The 23,738-nt window shown below is 42.8% G+C and overlaps 1 protein-coding gene across 3 annotated transcripts in view; it reads left to right on the top strand.

Moving 5' to 3' along the window:
• ankfn1b (ankyrin repeat and fibronectin type III domain containing 1b) overlaps nucleotides 1–23,738 on the top strand; it is a 141,970-nt gene that overhangs the window by 36,220 nt on the left and 82,012 nt on the right. For all 3 annotated transcript variants that reach the window (XM_030400130.1, XM_030400132.1, XM_030400131.1), the window contains one exon: nucleotides 2,160–2,392. In XM_030400130.1, coding sequence (XP_030255990.1) covers nucleotides 2,160–2,392 — 233 coding nt within the window. The remainder of the gene's footprint in view (nucleotides 1–2,159; nucleotides 2,393–23,738) is intronic.

Raw genomic sequence — 23,738 nt, 5'->3', positions numbered from 1 at the left:
AAATTAGCCCTTTGTTAAGATGCAGTTAATATCAAGCACTTAATTGGGTCCCTTCCTTCCTCAACACTCATCGTCGAAACCGCTTGCAGTGGTTCAGGTTAATGAATAACAGCTAGAGAAAGGAAACAGACAGAAGAACAGAACCATTCTCTCTGCTGGACACTGTCTTTTCCCCTCTCCCTCCTGAGATTGTGATGTCCTCACTTAAACCCACTTTGGTTGAGGTGCACTGAGCCAACCCCACCTTTCAATGCTCTTATCTGATCGATCTTTACTGTCACTACTTCTAATGATCCCGGACTTCATGACATCATCTGCAATTGGTTTATTGAACCCAAGTACTTCCATTTCACATCCTGACTTTACCTCTCTGGGTGTGTTTGTCTGTTTTCCCCTCGCCCTACTGCTGTTGCAGATATCAAATTGAGAGAGACAACGGTCTCACGTGGCCCCTTGTTGCTTAGCAACCACTGTCACCGACCATGATGCTGCCTCTCTCCATCCACCTCTCTCTCTCTCTTTATCCCTCCAGAAGTGCTGAGACAACTTCTTTTCGTAATTCTAGGTGTTTAATAACCCAGATACACCTCATTCACAGTTTTAAGTAACATGCTATAATAGTGGCAAGTGTGTCTCAAAGCTCACATCGTCAGTTTCTCCCCATTCATTTTGTTGAAGTACAATTTGGCTCAGCTTTGAAAACCAGATGCCTTTAGTCTGCTGCTCAGACAGTGGAACTGATACTGTAATATTTCACACTCTGAAAGTCACAGAGAAAAGCAGCCACTGCAAAAGGACCTGCTGTTGGAGTCGTTTCGTAAAGTATGTAATTACACGGAGGCTCTAAGGCTCTAAAATGTATCTTGAAATACACAAGTTAGACAAAACTGAACAGCTTCAGAGACTTCAGTGCTCGAAGCTGTCTGAAACTAAGTAGGCAAGAACTTTATGTATTCATTTGTTATGTTTTCACCCATGTCCCTTTGTTTTTTGTTGGTTTGTCAGCAGGATTACACCCAAACTAGTTATTGGATTTCCCCAAAACTTGAAGGGTGATGGGTCTATGCCCAGAATAGACCCCATGAAGCTTTGTCACAGCTCAGGATGAATGGATAAATCCAGGATTTTTTCACTTTCTTTAACATTGTGAGATTGGGCAAACTGAAATTCTTTAGCAATTGTGGGTGGTTTCATCTTGAGAGGGATACAGGGCTATCAAGTTTGATATTGGCTTCATTGAATAAAGGGGACTGTTGAGCCATAGCAGAGGTATGCACTCTACTGAGTGCCATTCTAGTCGTCTATGTTAACTTCCATCTATGAACCAGTTTTAGAGAAAAGCAAGCCCGATATCTGTCTCATATTGATTGACAGATATTTTGATACTGAATAAAATTTTAATACAATATTTATTGATTTGTTGAAATCAACAGCTGGTAATGTTTTCACCTTGTGAGTCTGTGTGTGTGTCATCACAGCAAAATGTGGTTCTGTAGACCTGGTGTGCATTGCATTTACAGGCTATATTTTGCTTCAGTGAGCACAAACAATGATTTTTTCCGAGTTTAAATCAACCCATATAATGGCTACATATTTGAATTATATGTGAGCATGAATCAGTATTATTGGTCTAAGGATGTCTGACGAACATCAGATGCAGAGCGATGGAAGTTGGCTGTGATTAGTGCAACTGAGTGCCGTTCTGACAGGACACATTCATCTCTGTTGTGTGACTGTGGAAGCTCAGCTGTCCTGTCAGAACAGGAGAATAACACCACTGTCGCTGCAAATTTGTTCCTTCCTCAGTATTTTCCATGAGCCATCACTCTTATTGAGTGTATGGAATCATAATCAAGTTGTTAAGGAGACAGGTGGAGAATAATGTTTGGCTATAAAATATTTCACCTTTAAAGGAGGCTTGGTTACATTCAGGAAATATTTTATAAACACCTCCGTATATGATGACAGCTGACAATTTATGGAGTGCGTCTGCAGTATTTTCACTATTAAAACAAACATTTGTTATTGGTCTGTCTCACAGTGATACATCTCCTTCAGTGCTCAAATCTTCACTTTCCTTCACAGTTCCCCTCCTGACTTTACCCTACCAATCCAGTCATTTGTCCTTTTTCTTGCTCCCATCCACTCTCCTCCTCCAGGGGAGCTGTGGCGTTTGGAGGACGACATGGAGGGCGAAGATGAGCCCGGCGGGTGCACCGAGGCCCACCCTCGCTCCCAGTCCCCCTTTTCCCACTTCCGAGCACGAGCGGCCTACCTGCGCAAGAGCGTCTCCGCGGACGACCACCTGGACATGGGCTCTGACTACAGCCCTGGAACTGCAGTGGAGGGAAAGCCAACCCGCGTCAGCAAGGGCAAGCTGAAGAGAAAGTTTGTAAGTTTGATCCCTCGTTTCCTTTTTTCATAAAGATGATGAATGGATTTGGCTCCAGAGACACTTTTCTTTTCTGAAACATTTTGGTAGAACTGTATGTTCACTGTTACCGCAGAATTGCACAATATCACCCTCGGCTGTGGCTTAGACTGAAGTGTGATCCCGTCATGCAGACATTCACAGTGAATCTCAAATGAAGACAACATGACAATCTTTGTCTTTGTTCTTGTACTTCACATGTATGTCTGTTTTTACTCGCAATCTCTTTTACCTCCCGTTTTCTTTAATATTCTTTCGACAACTTGGTTTGGCCTTATCTGGCCCACTTGCTGCTATCTAGTATCTGACACAGTGACATCGCCATATAAATCTCATCTTCGTCCTGAGGGAGAGTCTTTTAAGGGATAGTTGTCAGACAAAGAATAACATCGCACAAAAAATCCAGTATCCTTTAATGTATTTGCAAAGTCTGCTCTCACACCTGTCATTAACATGAAAGGGATGCAGTCCATGGTACATGTAAGACATGTAAGAAAGGCTGCAGAGTGTGTCCAAATGTAGTGTGCTGTCAGTTAGTCCAAAGTCCCTCCCTTTTAAGTTTAAGCTGCTTTTGTGTGAATGTGTGCGTGTTTGTGTGTGTGTGCAGACGAGGGAGAGTCTGGGAGAGAACACCAGGGGAGACACTTGTGCTGTATCAAATTGATATAATTAATATCACATGACTGTTATCAATCACGAGCTGCAAAGTTTCAGCAATTAAATTATTGTCAATCAAATTATGCAAAGCTAACTCTTTGTTTTCATGACTGAAGAAACACACTGACCTTACAGGAGAACACAATTTTGCGGGGCTGTGGTGCCACACATGGACAGCAGGCCTGGTGAATGTACATTAAAGATTAAAGACCTCTATATTGTCCCTCGGTCACTGGATCAGGTAACTGGAAACCTCATTACCAGCCCGAGCTTTGTAATTGATTCTCCGGTGTCACAGGTGCAATGAGACACCAGCATACTGTATGTAGGGGGACAGTCTGGTGGGAGAGGTTTATCTCTATAGTATAGTGCTGGATGTGGATGGATAGAAGATAAATTGCTCTGATGAGGGAATCATTTTTGAGATCCCATGTTCGGTATTTGAAAGAATCGTTTGGATTAAATGGAATTCACACGTTCAACGCCTGAAAGGACTTTGACTTTTCATATCGGGTCCTTCAACCAGATGTCTTTGGATAAAATTGGAGCACTTTGTGGGTATGATCAAAGTCTGAAGTCAGACCAGGAGATCCATCACTGAACTGACAAGACCTGAAAGAAGCTCATCGTACAGACTTTTATCACAGTTCAGTATCTTGACCAGAACAGTCTGCGGTGTAATGGGGACAGCAATGGATCTGATGACCTGCCGCATGTGTTTCAGGGTGAGATGACACACAGTTTAACTTTGCGCTGTAGAGACTTTATATTAGAAGTAGGCCTATCACAATAACTGCTGAGTTTGGACAATATATTGTCCACGAAGACATTATGACAAACAATTTTTATCATCATTTTAGGAACGCTTTATTACATTTTGTGACAACGATAACATAATAACATAATAATGCTATAAGAGCAATACAATTTGAATTTATACGAATATTCACACATTAATTGGAACATGAATTATTCAAAATAAATAAGATATGAATATAATAAATTCACACAACCAAAACAGTTAATAAAATGGAAAATAGGCCTCTGTTTGCAAAAATTGCATGTAAACACAAGGGGCAGTTTCTCACTTAGCAATAGTGATTGAATCAATATGACGACAGGTGGAATTAGAAGCACTTTTTAAATTCAAATTCAAAATGCTTAATATTAACCATATTAATGAGGTAAGAATACAAACTCAGAAATATTTATATTTATTTATATTTTTATATTTTCATAAAGCTGCCTTTCCAAGCTGTTCTCAGAGGAAAGTAAGGTCCACAGATCACTGTTTCAAGCTAGAAAGGTGGCAGGGTCCACCAAATATAAACAAAGTAGAACAGTAGGAAATTGTGTTGTCATTTAAGGTCAGTTTGTTTGTTCAGTTTATTCAGTCATGATAATAAAGATAAATAAGACATTTCTTTAGACATAAAAATCAGTCAATAAAGATCTTTCTCCTCTGATTAAGATGTCAGTGTCATGAAAATTTAATATCATATCCAGCGGTTTACATTCGCTCACATCTGGTGAGCGCTTGTATTCAGCTCCATGGGGACTGCAGTTTGTCCAACCAGATGGAATAAAGCAGGCTTGTTTCCCTACATGTGTTTCTTTCAATCTATCCTCCCATAAGGGACACGTGTCATTCTTAAACTTGGGAGAACAACGAAGGGACTTTTTTTTTCCTCCTGCAGTGATTGTTTTTTTTGTGTCTTCCAGACAATACATTTATGCTGCCTGTCTTCTCTCTGTCGTTCCCAATTCTTTGTCTCCTCTCTGCACGAGAGCAGCAGTGTTGGCATGTTGTTTTTTAAAGGACGCAAGGAGAATACATTTAGAGCGGCTCATTGCTGCTCATCACTAACACTCTAATGAAAATTTGGGCACAGAGGTGTGTTAAGGGGCCCACACACTGCCCAGACTCAAATCAACAGCTAACTGCCTTTATCCGCCCACTCCGTTGCCTCTCGTCTGACCCGATCGGCAGAAAATTTGCATTGAAACATACCGCCTCGACTACTGCCAACTACACAGTAGTGTTTACGTTCTGCGCTTGCACGAGATGCAGTAAGTTTCCTTAACATCGGGTGGCACTAGTCTTGTGCCAGTAATCCGAAAGATGAAAACAGGAAATGATGGAATGGAGTGCAGACCTTAGATTATCAGAGAAAAACAAAGCGCACACAGAAGACGTTTGTGGAATACAATACTTGGCATTACTTGAAAGATCATTATGGCTGAGCTGATGGTCGCATTGTCTGCTCTTGGGCTAATTATTATACGAAGACGTCGCAGGAAGGAAAAGTGGTTTATTTACCATCGTCACTTCCTCCCCTCCCATACACCGTGCTGATTCGCTAGCACACTGCCAATCAGAATTGTCATTGAACAGCTAGCAGACAACCAGAGTATCCGATGGCGTCCAATCCTCCGATCGCCAACACTCTCAGACTTTGCAAGTTGATTTTGAGCAGACACCGTCCGGCGGTGATTTGTTTCCGAACAACAGATTTGTTCCCGAACTCGTCCGTGTCTCCCCAAACGTTTCAGACGTCCAATGTGTGTTCCTGCCTTTACTCTGCAGGCTGACAGTGACACAGCAGAGCAACAGTGGCTTAGTGTCAGTGCAGTGCTTACTGAGTTGAGAAGAACTGTATACCAGTGTGTTAAATATACATCTGCTCTAAGACAGAAAATTCAATTTAAATTTACTGCCTTGCTGAGACCAGGTAATGTTTAGAGGCTGTACCAACACGTCCCAGTTTGTGCGTTTACATGTTTAATTGCTGTGTGGAAAACGAAAAGAGACTATAATCTTGGTAAAGAAAGGGCAGACAGAGGTATAAAGTGTGTATGGGATTGTACGTGTAGAAAACTAAAAGGTCAAAGGAGGAAGAGAGAATTTACCTTGTGTTTGTACGGCTGCCAAACTGTGCATTACTGTGAAAGTTAATTATCTACCACAACTGTATCATCTCTTCTCCAGCAAGTTTCCCTCTCAAGTATCACATTCGGAGGGCCGCGTAGCTTCTGCGCTCAAGGTCAAACCTCTCTAGTTCTGGAGCATGCAGCACAATAAAGCTGTTTTCCTGTCACATCTTAGGTTAAAATAGCAATCATTGCCCAGTGTAATCCGAACAAGAGAAGCTGTCTTTGACTTTACAAGTGCTTCTTTAATCTTCACCAAGCTGACAGCGGCTTTATACTTGAACTTGCCTGTGCTCAGCTTGCCTGTGTTAAAGCAAAGCATTGACAGGGGGGGCTTAAGTGCATAGCTAGGATAGCTAAAAACATGACCTTGCTCTGAAACATTAATAGCATTTTGCAGGGGACTGCTGTATCTGGAAACAAGCAAAAAATGGTTGTGTCTTCCTAACCGTGTGAATGTGACTTCAGTCCTGAGCACCGACGACTATGCTATTGTAAAGACTTTTGTGGCTTGACAGCTGTGATTTACTTTTTTTAATGACATTCATGATGTCCCTGACAGTGCACATATCCTTTTTTAGGTAAGAAGCGATGTAGATTTCAGAGTTTAAGACGTGCACCTGAATGCTCCATGAAGTCCCTCTGAGTGTGTCAGCAGAGGAGAGAAGAAGCATAGATGAATCTACAGAGATAAAAGAAACCAAAACACAAAGAGTTTTCTTATCTGCTCCAAAGTATTGGTCTGACATTTGGGTGCTGATGTGATGTAGTCGTTACGCACCTGTAGCCTTTGAGAGAATGACAAATAACCCATGAAGGAAGTATCCACTTTTTTTTTTAAAAAAAGAAAAGAAAAAGAAAGTCTAGTCTGTTGCTAGAGACATGCCGTATAATTCTTCACCTACCACAGCCACAAATTTTACCGTCCAAATATATTGAAAAGTTTTAATCTCTCGACATCATGCGGTTCGTCATATTGGATTTATTTTAAATGACTTTGCAAGTGTCAGTGACTAAGTGGAAATCTGTTTACCTCTCTACAGAGTGTGCGTGCATGAGTTTTATCACTGTATCAATGTGTGAGTGTGCAAGTGTACTAAGCTAAGGAGGTGAGTAACCACACAATCAAAGTACAGAGCGTATCATTTCTGTTGATTGGATGGATGTAGCTGCGTAATGCTTTTTTTTTGCAGCACTCCTGTCTGACACAGTCTCTGTTTACAAGATGACTCACAACGTTCCTCTATTAAACTGAACAAGGGGAATCAATTTTCCTTCCATTTATTCATAAAGCAGTATTTGTTTGTAACAATTTTCTGATTAACTGGAAACCCACAGAACACACCGCGATAGAAATATCAAACAGATCATGTACATATATATACACCCACACACATGCAGGCCTCTTTATACTGTACTGGCAGGAGACTCAGTGGTGCTCAGTTTGTCCAACGAGGCAAATGATATTCAGCATGTTGCTTTGATCAAAAGGCTCTTGGTCGTCCGGATGGGTTTAAGAGATATGTCTCTGTTCCCTGTGGTTCAGCTCTGTCTCTCTTTGGAATCATTAATTCTGTCTGAACACAGGCACAGAGTGTACTCGCACATTATCATTCATAAACACACGCATCACACACATGAAAGATAGCCAGAGAAATGTTACATAAATAGAGAGATCAGTTATTGAAATGGCATCGGCGAGGTTTTAATGGAGGGCTTTGGAAGTGTCTGCGTACTGTGAGTTCTGAGGACTATCTTACCACATGATCTGTTTTTAAATCAGCACATTTGCCTTTCTGACGGAAAGTATTTAGTTGAGGTAGGGACAGCAGGGACCTATTCAAGGATTTCCATGAACAGCACTCAGGCTTCTGTTAAGAAATTGGTTTTATATTAAAAAAAGTGGTATCTACCAAGCCTTGCCACCTGTTTACAAAATATCTTCAATGATTCTCAAATCCATGAATACAGAAAGAAATACTGTGTTTTAGTGAAGGGTGCTGTTTGAAATGCAATCTATGTTTGACAGCCGTTAAGTTGTTTGTTTCCCATCTGTTTTTGTATGCAATGTCTTGTTTTTGTGATGAATCGCAAGGCTTGTGGTTTGTTTTCATTGGCTTAGCCACCATCTGATATATCCTCAGATGGTATTTAAACCTCAATCATGAAATGTGAATCGCATTGGATGAAACGCGAATAACTGCAGTGGGAATACCTCAAAAGATGAAGTCTGACAAAATCGGTGCATGAAGCATTCATCATTGTTGTTAGCTTCAGTACTGAGATGAGGTTAGAAAATGAAGGATGCAGCTAACCTGATGAATAAAAGGGATGAAAAATGAATTTCATAGGATTCATAGAGTTAAAGCTATCTTGATTTTAAAGAAAACAGGCGTACTCAAGTGGCCGGTATCAGTAAGTACCATTTGAAGCTGTTTTATAACAGTCGGACGGGGAAAAATATCAGCCATTCTTGTTGTTGCACTGACACGAGTGCTCAGCTGAGTTTCATATCAGTTCAAACTAAGTGCCAGTGCAGATGGACTTCGTATAAGCATGTAAGAGGAGTTAATAACGCTAATGCTAATGCACAGGATTGCACTGAAAGCTGAGGTTGTACGAATATTAGACATTAAATTTGTGTGTTGTGACAGCTTCTGCATGCATTGTAGAGGTATAACCTGGAAGAAAAATGGGTCAGTAAATGCTGTGTATCCATCATTAGGGAGCTTTCCAGAGGGGAGTAGATGTATAGAGTTTTATAGGGGAGTGTTAGTTATAGACCAAGACGGCACTGACCGTATATGAGTTGAAAGTGGCACAGAGCTGAATTAACTTGCAGACTGGGGTGTTTTATTCTCTGCAGGATTGACTGCATTAGAAACCCTTTCACATTACAGGAAGCTTTAAGCTTGTGTTCGAACAAAAGGTGAAGAGCTTGTTCTTAAGTCTAGATGTTATGTATGCCACCCTTCAACTGCTTCTTTTTCCTGTCATGCCTTAGTGATGTATATTACAGCTCATTCAGGGACCTTGAAGCATTCAGTGCACGTAAAGATACGTCTATAAGGAGAATAAATGCTTTTCTACAATATAAGTGCTACATTTTTAATTGTGAACTTAAAATTGTAATAATAACATAGACACTTTAGTCTTATAGAGATTTGTGTATATTAGTGTTGGTGTTGGATAACAGCAGGGTGGTGTAGTGCCAAGCCTCTGTGTGCACAGCCACTTAATTCTCTGATTACAGTCATTAAAAGGTGAAGTGGTTGTTGCTAACAACATGCTGGTATAATCTCAGTTAAGGGTCTGGGGTGGGTGGGGTCCTGTCAAGCATTATCATTGTGTTTGTACAGTAGCCGCCTCTCGGACCCCATAAAGTACACACTAAAAGGCCAGCAGTGACAGATGATAAAGTCTGAGAGCTCCACTTCTCTTTCGACCTGCCTTCCAGTGGCCTCAGTCACAACAGGATGCCTCAAGGCCTTAGCAGCATTAGCACGGTAAATACGAGGGTAATTAGCCTGTTTGTGTGGCCCCATGTAGTCATAGGAGGGCATAGTGATGGAAACTCCTCCAGCCTGTTTTCCTACCTGTGATATCATCCTCGCTGTCTTTATTTATGTCTACCCCTGCTCTTTCATTCTCATTTTTCCAAGTCTGCCCCGTTTAGTAATTACAGCATCTTTCTCATTCTCCATAAAGATAATGAGGAGAGGAAAGACATCCGATTTGGCTTTAAATAGCCCTGTGGTTGCTTGGCTAATCACTCCTAATTAGCCTGATGAACTCGGCTGACACCGTAGTACAAGTGCCAAAGTACTTTGGAAAAGTTTCACTGGACTGGAGTGTCTATATATCCCTGCTGGCTTGACACAGTGCTAATTTGATCTCCGCTTAGATGGATATGCCCACTTTGAGAAGATTTAATTTGTGATATTGGTGTGCCGAGACTACGGTACGGGATAACTGCCACTGAATTAGCTGCACATGTTCCCTTCTGAAAAAAAATATTTGCTCATATATATAGGAGCAGTGTTGGTACCCTCTTAAATCTAGACTTAGCTTTCCAAGTCGACACATGAGCTCTGCTTTACTGTGGATATTTCTCATTTACATTTAGTTCACGCTTATCCTCTGTAACAAAGAATTTGTATAACACGTAAATAAGCTTAACTAAAATCCCAAATTGCCATTATGAAAAGCCAACCAGCTGTAAAGACTGCACGGAGGATTGAAAACAATGCGCTCTGTCTGCACTGATAAAGTGAAAAAGTAAGAGTCTGGCAGAAAGCGCAGCCCCTTTGGCACTTTTCTATCTGAACACGTCCTCTTAAATTCCACTTGTCTCTTGTATAATATCCGTTACGTCCTGTGTTTTCCTGGAGTGCTTTTGTGTTTGAGATAATATCATTCTGAGTCTGAGTAACTACCTGTTGTTAAGATAACAGATTTGATGCCTCCATGGACAAACTTGCCTTTAAACATATTTTAAAGGTCCTGTAAACCTACACAAGGGTTTTCTGTGATTCTGGCAGATGCTCAGGTAGAAGCTGGGGGATGTATCTATGATGAATGTGCGTAAAAAGTTAAAGATCGGATGCTGTGTAAAACATAAATAAAACGTCAGTAGAATGTGGATATGTGCTAATCCTTTATGAAAAACAAGACAATATATTTTAAGTCTTGCATCATCAGCTACATCGATTGTAGTAAATACAAGGATTGGATGAGAGCGACAAGGGCAACAAAGGACTGGGAAGGATGTGGAATGCTCAAAAAACACCCGTTTGGAACATTTCAGAGGTAAACAGGTTCACTTGTAACAGGGTGGTAGTATCATGGCTGGGCATGAAAGGGGCATCCTCGAAAGGCTAAGTCATTCACATTAAACACATGATTGTGTAAGGATATTTTTTCACATTACACTTAACTCTTTATTTATTAAAAGGTTACATCACTGTAGCTTTGATATATTTTTCCAATGAAAATAAAAATTGTGATGCAACAATGAACATTCAACGTCTTTTACCATGTTGTGCAGTTTTACTGCATGGGCTTGGGCACTCTTCATAAAGCCGATGTCAGTAAAAAAGTTTGTTTGCAAATGATTACATCGTCCCAACTATTTTGGAATGATGGTTGTAGAAGTTGTCCTGCACTAATTGTAAGACTGGAAAATTAGGAGGCGTACACGCCCACATAGTCCAGAGAAGTGGTCTAATCAGCCAAAATCAGTGAGGACACCTGTCAGGGTGTAGAGAGAGCATGTAGGTGCCTAAATAATCATTTGCACAGTCATTTCAGTGGAACAGCTCATTTACCAGTTGCAGTCCAGCCTACACTCTGTCAGTTGGGTCTTTATTATATGTTTTGAACATAGATCTGTCACTCACTTTTATTGTTGTTATTTCATTGTAAACCCCTGGATGATATTCTCAGCTGTGTTCACTGTGGCTGCATGCCTCGGTTCAGCCAGCTCTGTTCCATCTTCTACTGGCCACTTGGTGGCAGCATAATGCCACACAATACGAGTCCACCCTCCCAATCCCTCACCTCGCTCATCTCAGTGCTGTGTGTGAGAATGTGTGTGTGTGTGTGGCTGAACTGTTACCTGGGTGGTGCTTGAGGTTTCTCCCTGGTGACTCATTCATCCTGAGATGACTAACACGCAGACACCACAGTGGACAGTCATAACCGCCATCGGAGCCAAGGTTTGGCTGCGGACGGCCTACTAACATTCATTATCTATGGAGACTTTTATTGGAATGCACAGCAGCAGGCGAAAAGAGACGCCAGACCTTCAGCTACTTTGTGAAAATAAAACAGTGGTGTTTTTGTTTGCTCAGCATTCCTACGCTGAACACCGGGTTTGACAATCAGGGCTGTGAACCGGTGGCTCAGCAGGCTACATTACCCATAAAGTAATGAAGTCCCAGCTTTGAGTCTGGTTCATAAGCTTTTGTCCATCTTTTTCTCTGAGGCCCTCCTCAGTAATAGAGACGTAAGATGGATGAAATGTATGAGTAATGCTGTAAAAGTGATTAATGTGAATAAACAAACAAAGACGACCACACTCAAATAGGATTTTGCGGAGTGTCTCTTGATGTAAACTGATTTCAACACCCCATTTTTCAACAGCTACATCAGTGGCTAAAGTTAATTTAGGGCACCAAAGGCAGTGGTGAAAGTTGTTGTAGTACAAACTTGGAGTTAGGTTCAGAAAAAATGCACGACTCTAATGGTCTAGCTGGGAAAGGTGCATTTATGGTTAGGTTGGTTACGGTTGGCTTTTTTGTTACACACTCGAATACCCGTACACACAACTCACATCATCGCACATAATCCATCACCGTTTGTCAGCCATCCTCTGCCTCTCTTTGCAGTGCACTATTTTCCATCCTCTCTGTTCTGTCTCGCTGTGTTTCTGAAAGCCTGCAGCTCTGTGCAGCTCGGCTTTAATGGTTGTGAGTTTGGCGAGAGAGGAGAACCGCAGTCCGGTTATTTCACGTACAAAACAGGGAGAAAAATACCGCTCATTTGAATGTTCTTGTTTGGCGAGACCTCTCTTTGACACACGTGCGCGCACACACACACATCCACACGCTCACCCAAAACAGACCAAGAATGGCATGGGAATGTTTTCTGCAGCCACTTTGGTTGCCGATGGTTACCAGTGAAATGGTGTTCATTAACTATGTAGATTCAGAATTTTTCCTCTCCTGATCTGTCTCCCTTTTCTTGCTCCCTATCACTCTCTCTCCTCTTCTGTCTCCACTCTGCATCTTTTCTCCCTGCAGTATGGGCTCGGGTTTGGTTTTTTACTGACATGGGAGCTCTTGCAGAGGATTACTGTGGAGTCAGTAGTTCACTAATGATGATGTATAATAATCTCCTCTCCGTTCCCTCTACTTCTACTCTCCACGTTGACTGTTTCAGAGAAGAAATCAGACCACAGGACATATTTGGGGCAGTGGAATTACACGCTGTACTTACTAGCTTTGAATTCTTCTTGCTCTGTTTACCCTGGCTTCACCCTTTGACAGGCTTGACCACTCTCCCCTGCAGAGAAATGCACTGAAATTTGCATGAATTTACTTGGCCATCCAGGATGTGCAGTCCCTCTGTGATCGTCGTTCTCCTGCTGCAGCGATGCTGTGACTCCAGGGAGTGCTTTAGCCTAAACCTGCGATTTAACTTTGTTGTTCTTTGAGTCTTTATTAAACATGCACCATGCAAAAAAACATTTATCCAATAATGTTATGAGATGGTAAATTCAGATTAAGCTAATTTCTGCACACAGAACTCACACCACTCACTGAAAACATTCCTTCACATGCAATACCATTACCACAGTTTATCACTCCAGCAAATTATGCTGACAAATATGCAAGCACACGTCAGCATGCTGTAAAACTGTGCACTTGCATCCAAAACTTAATCACATTCAAATTAAAGGCGCTGCATGTAAGAATTAGCCACCTTCATTCATACTCATTCGTACTCCAAACCAACAGGGGGCAGCACATCACCGGAATAACTGCTTACTGTAGCTACCATTTGCTAGTTAGCTCAGTTAGCCATGCAGCTAGCAGTCTTGACTGGGAGCACGGAGCAGCAGTGTTGGTGCCTACACTGCCAGCACAGGAGCTTTGGACCGTGATGTCAACATCAAAACTGTTTTTTCTTCACATTCTGTGGGTAATTTTGAATGCTGTCCATTAAAATTGTTACGTATTGCAACTTTAATGTCAACATTAATTGGTTGTTCAATATCCATTATTGGGAAAATTGTCCAACTTCGTCCCCCTGGCATTAGGTGGTGATGACCTGGATGTCTTTCACCTCCCCCTGTCCTGGTGTTGGATCATTTTCTCCTCAAATGCTTCATGCAGGGTGTGATGTTGCAGAGGCTACTCGAAGCGTTCTCAGGAGCCCCTATTTCAAACAACGATGTAGATTTAGACATACATCTGAAACTTTCATGATTACGCTGTGAATAAGTTTAATCCAAAGGACCATGTTTATTGCTGCGACATCAAATAGAAATCTGATGTAACTTGTTATTTAAACTTTTCTTCCATAGCCTTTTCCAGTGAGTGACTGGAGGTATTGCAGCGTTCGTGTCCTATGTGTGCTCTATAGCACACGCAGCCACTCAGCAGCTGTTCGTCTGTTATGGCGATGGGGCTCTTGGCAAGCCCTTTTCCAAACAGAGGCTCACACACTGGCTATGTGAAGGCATTTCACATGCCTATGAGCTCGCAGACTTAGACCCCCGGAGCCATTTGAGCGCACTCCCACCCATCTTTGGAGGTTGTGTTCAGTAAAGCATCAGCAGAGGGTGCCTGTTTGAAGCTGGACTTTGCCTGCCCTTTGATCTGTTACTGTTGAATATTTCTGTATCATTCTGAGATCAATGCTTAGTTCTCACAATGGACCTTAAGGATATATAGTTATAACCTGTTATAGTCAGGTTTATGTATTGTATTCTGAATTGGACATAACGCCAAGACAGGGCAATGCCAAAAAGCAACATGCTGGGCTGTGTTCTAACTTCGCAATACAATGGAAAATGCAGACAAACGTTTTCATCTCTGTCCAAGAATTGAAAAACAAATTTGACTTTCCAACACCAAAATGTTTTTTAAAGGATACATACTCTTATTTTCAGGTTTAAATTTTTGCGGTTAATACAAGAATAGGTTTACATGCTTTAATGCTCAAAATACATTGGTTCTCTCATACTGTCTGGTGCTGCAGCTCTGTATCACCCCTCTGTCTGAAGTGTTCTGTTTTAGCTCCTGTCTCCAGTCTGTTCTTATTGGTCAGCTCACACGTGCCTGAGCTAGCACCGCTAACAACAACAGAGCAGCTGTGCTAAATCAATTCTTACGTGCCAAACTAGCTGCTAGCAATATTTTATGTAGTTATGTGACATGGTGATGTAGTGTGATGTCACAAAGCCACAAAATTAAAGGAGGGAAGCATTTCAGGAGCAGTGTATCCTTGGGAGAGAGAGGCTTCTGTTGGTGTGGACTCCTTTGACTCCAAACCTCAGCTCACTTGTTGGGTTGTCACATTAAACTGCAGTTCACTTTTTAACGCTTCATGTTCCACCAAACAGAAAAGCGAAGTCCTGCTGTGTGTTTAGCTATGAGCTCCCTTAGCTGTGTCCTTTGCTTAGCAATACTACCACGCACATATACAAAAATACCTTTCATCCTGGAGGCCTGGTGAAGCTTTCTGTCCTAAACCCATTTTTATGTACCGGAATGATGGGACGCTGTGAGTATCACGCTTGAGAGACTGTACATTATGTGTCATTCTCCTGCTCCCAGTACAGACATGCATCCACGATCCTTTCACAGAAATAGGGCTACAATATAAAACTTCTCGAATGCTGCTGCCTGTTACATTTATCCGTTTCTCCTTCTCTCTTACTATCATCATATTATCCCTGTCTCTCTCACTGTTATTTTTTCTTGTTTGACATTATTTCTAAAGGTCGGCCATTTCTCCGTATGTGTGTGCTTGCATTTAGTCTATTTATCTCTTCTTGCGTTCGTCACAATGTTTATTTGCTTCAGTGCCCACTGCGTTTTTAAAGTAAGCCACCACTAAGCAAACACTATCAATATCTCCGACCCCCAATCTCTCCTTTCCTCATTCCTCACCTTTTTTACATCATTCCTCTCATCTCTGTTAACGTCCCCACACTCCTTCACCTCTCCTGCCATCTGCCCTTCCACCCTGCTGCTCCCTCTGACTCTCCCATCTCCCACCTCTATCTCCGTTGGCCCCCTCTTTCTCTCCGCTGACCTGCTCTTAATTGGTCTGCTGCAGTTGCACCTACGGGATCCAGCCAGCTGTCAAACAGATCCCCGGCCTGTTGAGGTTAACCTTAAGTGGGCCTGAGTCGGGGCCAGAGCCCGGGGTTTTTGAGTGGTTCTCAGGGTCTAGGGCCTCGGGCACAAAAGGAGGGCCAAAAGCATTTCTTTGAGAGCACCAAATCTCCTGTCTCCTCTCTTCTCCCTTTCCCCGGGCCTCCCCTTCCTCCATCCCTCCCTCCCTCCCCTCTACCCCCTCCAGACTCTCTGTCTACGCTGACACCGCCTTTAATAAGGGGGAGCGGGGTGCACTGTTTATTTGTGTGGTGCGAGGTTAAAAACTTCCCCCTTAATTGACATTCCGGTAACACTTTCCAATAATGGGGCGAGCAATTTCCTTGAAATTGATGTGTGTCCACCGCAAGGAAAAACACAGCTCCTAGCTTCCACTGACCCATGGATGATCTACACTTGCACTGTGGCTTTGTCTGTGTGTGTGTGTGTGTGTGTGTGTGTGTGTGTGTGTGTGTGTGCGTGCGTGTGTGTCAGCGTGAGAAATTGCATGATTGGTCTTTCGTGGGCAATAGCATAACGCTCTTGTCCCTGCTGTTATTATGTGTTCATCGGTGTGTTTGTCGATATGAAAGTGCACATACGCGTTTGTGCGTGCGATCGCTGTGTGTATACGTAGGTGTCTGTAATTGCTTGTTTTCACAGCTTTTGTTAGCCTATTTTATTGCTTGTATGCCATTTATTTCCGTGCCCAGTGAGGTGGACATAAATAAATAATTCAAATATTTTCATTTTTATTCAACCCACACACCAATGAGTGACAGTTGCACCGCGTCAAAACGCTAAAACAAATCCACAGTAGAAAGCCTATTTTGCCCTCTGCTCAGTCAATGTCTGTCTGTGAGAAAGTATGCAAACACAAACATCTCCCCCTGCTGCAGACTGCATCCTTGGCCTCAGCGGTGACCACTGGATAGGACTTGTGGTGTGATGACGGTTGGTGTTAACATGTGTGTGTGTGGGGAGAGAGAGAGCACGACAGAGAGAGAGAGAGAGAGAAAGAGGGAGAGCGCATGAGACAGCGTGTGTCAATAAGTAGATGGGTAAGTGTGATAAATGTGTGAGTATGAATGTGTGTGTCGGTGTGTGTGTGTGTGTGTGTGTGTGTGTGTGTGTGTGTGTGTGTGTGTGTGTCGGTGTGCGAGCGTGTGTCTGTGTCTGTGTGTGGCTGCAGGCAGACGCTAGCTGGTTCCTGGCCTTGTCATTCTGTCTCCCACACGCTCTCTGATGTGGTTTGAGGCTGTGGCTTTCACTATGGCGGGGGATAGCCACCGCACACACTCACACTGTTCTCACATGTCTGTGGAAACACACATTGCACGCTGGTATGCAGTCACATTCTCAGAAATGCAGACGCACATACTGAACACACTCACACACACACACACACACACACGGAGCTCAACCCCTGAAGGATGTAACAACACAACAGCGGCTTGCCAAAGTGTCTGAATGGACGCTGAAGCGCCCCGGTAGACTAACACACACACAGCGCTAGACGCCATCCGTGGTGCTGGTGGGCTCCCACAATAAGCGGTTAGTTAAATAATATCAGAGACAGATGTTGGCTCGGGTCCCATCATACTTTGTGAGTGTGTGTGTGTGTGTGTGTGTGTGTGATCGGAAAAAAGTAGAGTACTGATATGCAGATCCATGGGAACACATGTTTTCTTGGAAATTATTACATGTGTGTAGATAACAGCGATTCATTTCTAGCATTGAAAAATAGCTTCATAGATACAAATGATTTGAGCTTCAACTGTTTTAGCCTTTCTTAAAAAAATATATTTTTTTCTTCTTCATCAAACCCGCATTTTGTGGGAATAGCTGTTTTTTTTCCCCACACGGTTGATACTCATCATCATCACACCATATCGTTTCTTATTTTCGAAGCACTACTTGAAATACTCGTATTGTAAGAAATAAACAGATATGAATTAGAGATTTTAAAAAATTTATAAAATAGAATAAAGAAACGTTATCATCCTTATTTACAGGATCCTTACTTAAATAAAAGCATAATTTCCCACAAATCCGGACAGATAACAGATATTTTGTCTGTTATTTACTTTAGATGTCTGTTGGCTGTCTGTTGGTCTATGTGTAAAAATGGTAAAGGATATGTACACACAAAAAATAAATATTCAGGCACTCCCTATTCACCCCTATGTCGAAGGAAAGCCTGGTAAAGGTTTTTCTGTCCACAAAAGATTTCTGTAACTTCACAGCAAAACAACATTGCAACATTCTTCTAAACAACTGAAGTAGATGGGGTCTTGTTTTTTAACGATGAAAAAAACAACAGAAAAAACTAACAAAATAAATAAAATGCCACCGGACAGCTTGTCTGGCATAATCCAAGACTCAAACCTAAAAGCGTATCGTCTGAAGTGGGTGCACAAGCTCGGTTGTGCATCAAGGGTATAGATCATATCTTTTCATATCAATTTGGGATCTCTGTGCTTTCAAACACTTGGATTACACTGGACGAGCTGTATGAAGCCATTTTATGTTGTTATTTTGTCAGTAGTTTTAAACAAATCCCCAGCTGTTTTAGTTGTTTAGGAGAATTCTGCGACTCTGTTGTGCTGTGTAGCTCCAGAAATGTTTTGTGGACAGCAAGATTTCACCACCCTTTCCATCTGCATGTTGGTGAGTTGGTAATGACTGGAATGCTGGTTGAACTCATGACATTTATTATGACGAGGCATCAAGAACACACACACACACAGACTCAGTTAACCACAGACAACTCATTCACACATATTGTGTCTCGTATATATGTATACACAAATCAGGTTCCCTCTCACTTACTCACTCTGCCTTTCTCATTCTCCATCACACACACATGCACACACTCTGACAGTGAGCCTCAGCAGATATTTGATGTTACTGACCCCTTCTGGCTGAGTGGTGAATTGGGCATTCTGTTCGACACATGTACACTAATCTCAAATAAATATGTTCTCAGATCAGATTCCAGAGTCCCGATCTGCTCGCAGTGAAATACAGTGTTAATTGTGAAAAAAAGGACAGGAAGGGGAGATGGAGCTATGGCATAAAAGGACCAGGCTTTTTTTTATGTATCAGTGGCCCTCCACTCTCTGTAATGACATGTTGATTACAGACTGCAGATGCTGTAAGATGATGTGCAAGCAGCCGCTGTACTTTTCAGTAAGATGTCTATCTCTGTCAGGCCTGTTAGAGGTGGACTGAACTGAAGGTGACATCCGTGTCATTATCTTGTCCGTAGCACCAGTTATGAATCACAATGCTGAGCTTGTTCTTCGTTGCAGTGTTCAGCTTGCCCCCCACTTTACCTCGGTGAGGTGCTCCCTGCTCATCAACAATAACCACTGCCAATCTCCAAGCAGTGTGTATCTCTTAGAGGGCCCTTCAGGGGCCGTGCCGTCCCCTCATTTTCTGCCAGCCTGTCTCTTTAAGGTGGTGTTTGTTTATGCCGAGGCTCAGCTCAGTGAGACCTGTGCAGGCTCAGTGCCGGGCTCCTTTCATAGGGGCTCCATTTTGTTCTTAATAAAATGGCACTCAGTGGCCGGGGGACTGGCAGGCACCCAGCTCCCTGGGAAACCAAAGAATGCCGGCCTTCATTTAGCGACAAACAGCTATTGCCTGAGGAGGCTAGTTCTCCACTCTGCTCCTCAATGCTACTGCTGCTGAGGCCTGTGTGCGTGCGTGTGTGTGTGTGTGTGCGTGCGTGCGTGCGTGTGTGTGTGTGCACGCGTGTGTGTGTGGAATGGGGCCACGGTTGAAGGAGTCAGGTATGGCGGCTCCTTACATAGCTTTTCTCTTGTTGACGTTTGCTTGCACCATTCTGTCCTTTCAGCTGGCTGTCTCTCCGTCTGCATCCCTGTCTTGGCCGCCCACTTGAAAACATGCAGCACCACTTCTCCTCGTCCCCTTGCCTCCCTCTCTCTCTGCCCTTGCTCTCTCCATCACTCGGTGTGAATGGTGGGAACAGAGCGGCCATTAAGATGCATATTTAGAAGGACCTACCCCTCCTTCTCCTGCCATCTCCCATACACTCTCATAACACACACATACACCTACTGTAAGTCACTAAGAGTGGCTGTCACCAGGGACACACGCATCATTACACACACACACACACACACTTACATGCACTGAGGCAGACTTGTTAGAGAGTGCCTTCTTATTGGCTGTCCATGCTCATGCAGGACTTTTCCCTAAACCTGCCCCCCTTTTCGGTGCTTATTTCTAAAATGTCTTCTTTTAACCTTTATTTTATGTATTTTAGAGTATTTATATTGACAGGAAGATTTTGATTTTTGGCTATGGTGACAGGGTTTTAAACACCACATTGTCTTGACAGAGGCATTGTGTCCTACAGAGTGGAAAAGTTTCAGTGATCTGATAACAGGGCTACCCGAAGTAAGTAGATACCAGGCAAAAGTAAGTTTGCCACCAAAATATTAACAACATACTGAGTGAACGATGCTGTGAACATCTTTGGGATGTCAGATAAGAAAACGAGGAGGGAAGACAGGTGCGTTTGACAGATCTGAAGAAAAAAATGACATCCCTTACCACATTTCCTTATTAAGTTCCTGGAATGACAGTCAGATCTGGTAATAGACACAGAGGGGTAGACTGAAACATTATAGAAATAAATATAGTGGGCAACATCACTGAGTCTGAGGTGTTGACGAAAGAGAAGGTGACGGGCGCGAACGAGTAAAGACAAAACAACAGCGAGAGAGCAAAGAGAGGATGAGGACACGGTGAAGGAGCATGCGAGGGGAGAGCTCCAGTTTTGTCTGCCGTCTACTCCTAATACGACGCATATGAGAGGCCTCGGAAACAATGAGTCACCCCACAACGGGACCGTCGCCACTATCAGGCCCGAGCAGGCTTTCTCTCTCTGTGCAAGATGATTATGTTGGCGCTTGTCATTTAGCCTCTGACTTTTCCCCTGTGATGGGGTGAAATTTTCGCTGCCTGTCCTCCCTCCGCTGCCTTCAGGAGAGGGAGCGGGAGTCGGGTGCGGTGAACTCTACTGCTTGATGGAGGCCAGAAACTCTGTGCACAGGTGTGCCGCACAAGCGCGCTGATCTCTTTAATCATTTTGTAAGCTGCATTGTCCTTTGGCGTCGCCACGGGAGAGATACCCCTGCCATGACCTCATCACACGGGACGCTGACAGAGACTGCTCCCAGTTAGTTTATGTGTATGTGTGTGTGTGTGTGTGTGTGTGTGTGTGTGTGTGTGTGTGTGTGTGTGTGTGCTGAAGGTGTGGAGAGGCTGAATGCGCTGCAGTGACAGCCACTGATGTATAGATGGGCAGGTGGGAGTCGGACAAAGAGGGAAGATGCTTGTAAACCCATTGTATGGAGTTGTCTGTTCTCTCCTCCTTCAGCTGCTGCAATCTCTTATCATGATGCATTTTAAAACAAAGCCTCTCACTGTCCCTGATTGTCTCACACGCATGTGCGCGCGCGCACACACACACACGTGTTTTCAGATTGACTGATTGCTCGATTGAGAGGGAAAGTCCTGTTTCTGCTTTTTTCATTCTTCACCGTTCCAGCACCATAAAATAATCACTTACTGTTCACCGCGTGTGCTCTCTTGTTAGCCGCAGCAAGTCGTCACCATAGTGATTGATTGGCAGGCCTAGCTGCTCGTACAGCCAGTTATGTTGGGAGGTAAAGCAACAGCGAGTTGCAGTGCGTCGGCGATGGCCTTTTTCTGTGGGGCCAATTAGAGGGGAGATTTCCCAACAGATTGCTGCAGCTCCGTCTGTGTCTGGGGCTGTGCTTTGGTTTGATCCCATGAAATTAGCCTGAAACAATAGAGCCGAGCCATCCACTCTGCCTCTGTCTGCAATCTGTCAATTCTCTGCGTTGCTCAGCTTCTTTTCGTGTTCCACCGTTTCTTTCTCTCTCTGCTGTTTGTCGTCTCCTCACATCGTCCTCTCGTACCTTTTCTTTTTCATTTCTCAGCCATGTTTTTGTCTGTCTCCATTTTCTATTCACATTCATCTTATCTCACCTTTCCTGTCCTTTCAATTTCACTCCCCAAACACCCCGTGGATGGAGTAGTAAACCTGTGTAAATTGAAAAAACACAGGGTTGTTTGCCTTCACTTGGCAATAGTAAAACTGACCATTATTATTCAGTCTAAAGCCAGCTTTTATAGGCTTTTTTTGTTCTCAAGGGAGAGCAAGAGGCACAAGACTAGACCAAATTCGAGTAATGAGTACTCTTGTGATTTGGTCTTGTATATCCATAAAGTTGGGAGACTCACAAGAGGCATAATAAAAAAAAGAGCTGTCAAAATCAAAATGTGAGAGGCTGAGATTTGCTGACGCTTTGTTCCAAATACAGGAAAACACTCGCCTACATTATTGAACTTCCATTCTTCCATTTAAAAAACAAAAAACAGTCATATTTAACTGACTGGAACTGTCTTCTGTCTTCTTTTTTTCATTTTGGGGAAAGCACTCTTTAGGGTTGCTAGGCAATAACTCATTCAGTCTGCAGACAACGTGCAGGTCAAGAGGCCAGAGGGATGAGTGAAGTAAACACGAAAAAAGACAACAGGTTCTGGAGGAGGTGAGAGCAACGAGAGGTTAGGAGAAAATGCCAGGCAAGAGAAGAGAAGAGCGCGGGGATGAGTGAGGATATGGAGCGGATGAAGTGAAGAGGAAAGGGGGATTTGGGCTGTGAAATGAAAGATGGGGTGGGATGAGTCAGGGTGGTCCATGGGAGCGAGCATGTGAGACCCAGAGAATAAGACACTATAAGACAATTTTTGTGTTGTCATACTTAAAGATAATTTTTTTGAAGGGAAAGCGGTGTGTTCTTTGGTACACTGCGAAAACATATCAAGTGTAAGGTTACAAGGTTACAACATAAATCTATTGACATTTTTTTTAACACATAAGGGCTTGAAAAACAAAACTATGCTTGAGTCTTTGAATTGAGAAGTCTCAGCCTGGGGAATGAAGCTGCTCTGTGGTCTGGTGGTACAGCAGCGGATACTGCTGAATCTTTTGCATGGGTAAACAGACTGTGTCTGGGGTTGGTGTTGGCTTTTAGTATCCTTTGTGCTCTGTGAAGACATCTCACTTCACATATGTCGCTGATACTCTATAGATGGGTACCAGAGATGTTCTGGATGGTTTTAATCACCCGCTGTAGGGCTTTCTTGTCCTGGGTCGCATACCAACCATGCTAGTTTGTGATGTTTCCATCTTTCTACTGCTACTCTGTGAAAGTTGACCAGATTCTTGCTTTCGTTGGAAGTAGAACCTTATATGTGTTTTTTTTTTTTTAAATTTTTTATCCAGGGTGGTTATTTTTGATGACCGAGATAGGTTCAAGCCCAGAATCTTCATGGGCGAGATTGTGTTGAATGCTGAGCTGATGTCAACAAACAGCATTCTGATGTAGCTGTTCTTATTCTCAAGGTGCGTGAAAAGGTAGATATGGCATCTTCTGTGGATAAGTTGGTTCTGAAAACATACTGGTGAGGGTCCAGGATGGCAGAGAAGTTATCTTGTTTTGACACAATCAACTAACAAGTACCATTTCAATGAGGTATAGGGACTTTTTGCACTTTTTCAAACTTTTTTCAGTGTAGTTGTGTAGACAACTCACAAATTCTCTCCGCCAAAGAGTTAAAATTATAAAGTAATTTACATCCCCTGAAGAATGACTTGGTGGTAAACCGTTGGGTATAGCTTTAGACAAAATAAACAGAAAAGCTGAGCTCATAAAATGGTTTCTTTGGTTCCAAAGAATAATTTTTTTAGTGGCATCAGGGACATAAAG

This window comes from Sparus aurata, chromosome 20 (genome assembly GCF_900880675.1).
Source record: "Sparus aurata chromosome 20, fSpaAur1.1, whole genome shotgun sequence".
NCBI classification, from domain to species: domain Eukaryota; kingdom Metazoa; phylum Chordata; class Actinopteri; order Spariformes; family Sparidae; genus Sparus; species Sparus aurata.
The sequence above is the reverse complement of the archived record's forward strand: the minus strand, read 5'-3'. Positions and strand labels throughout refer to the sequence as shown.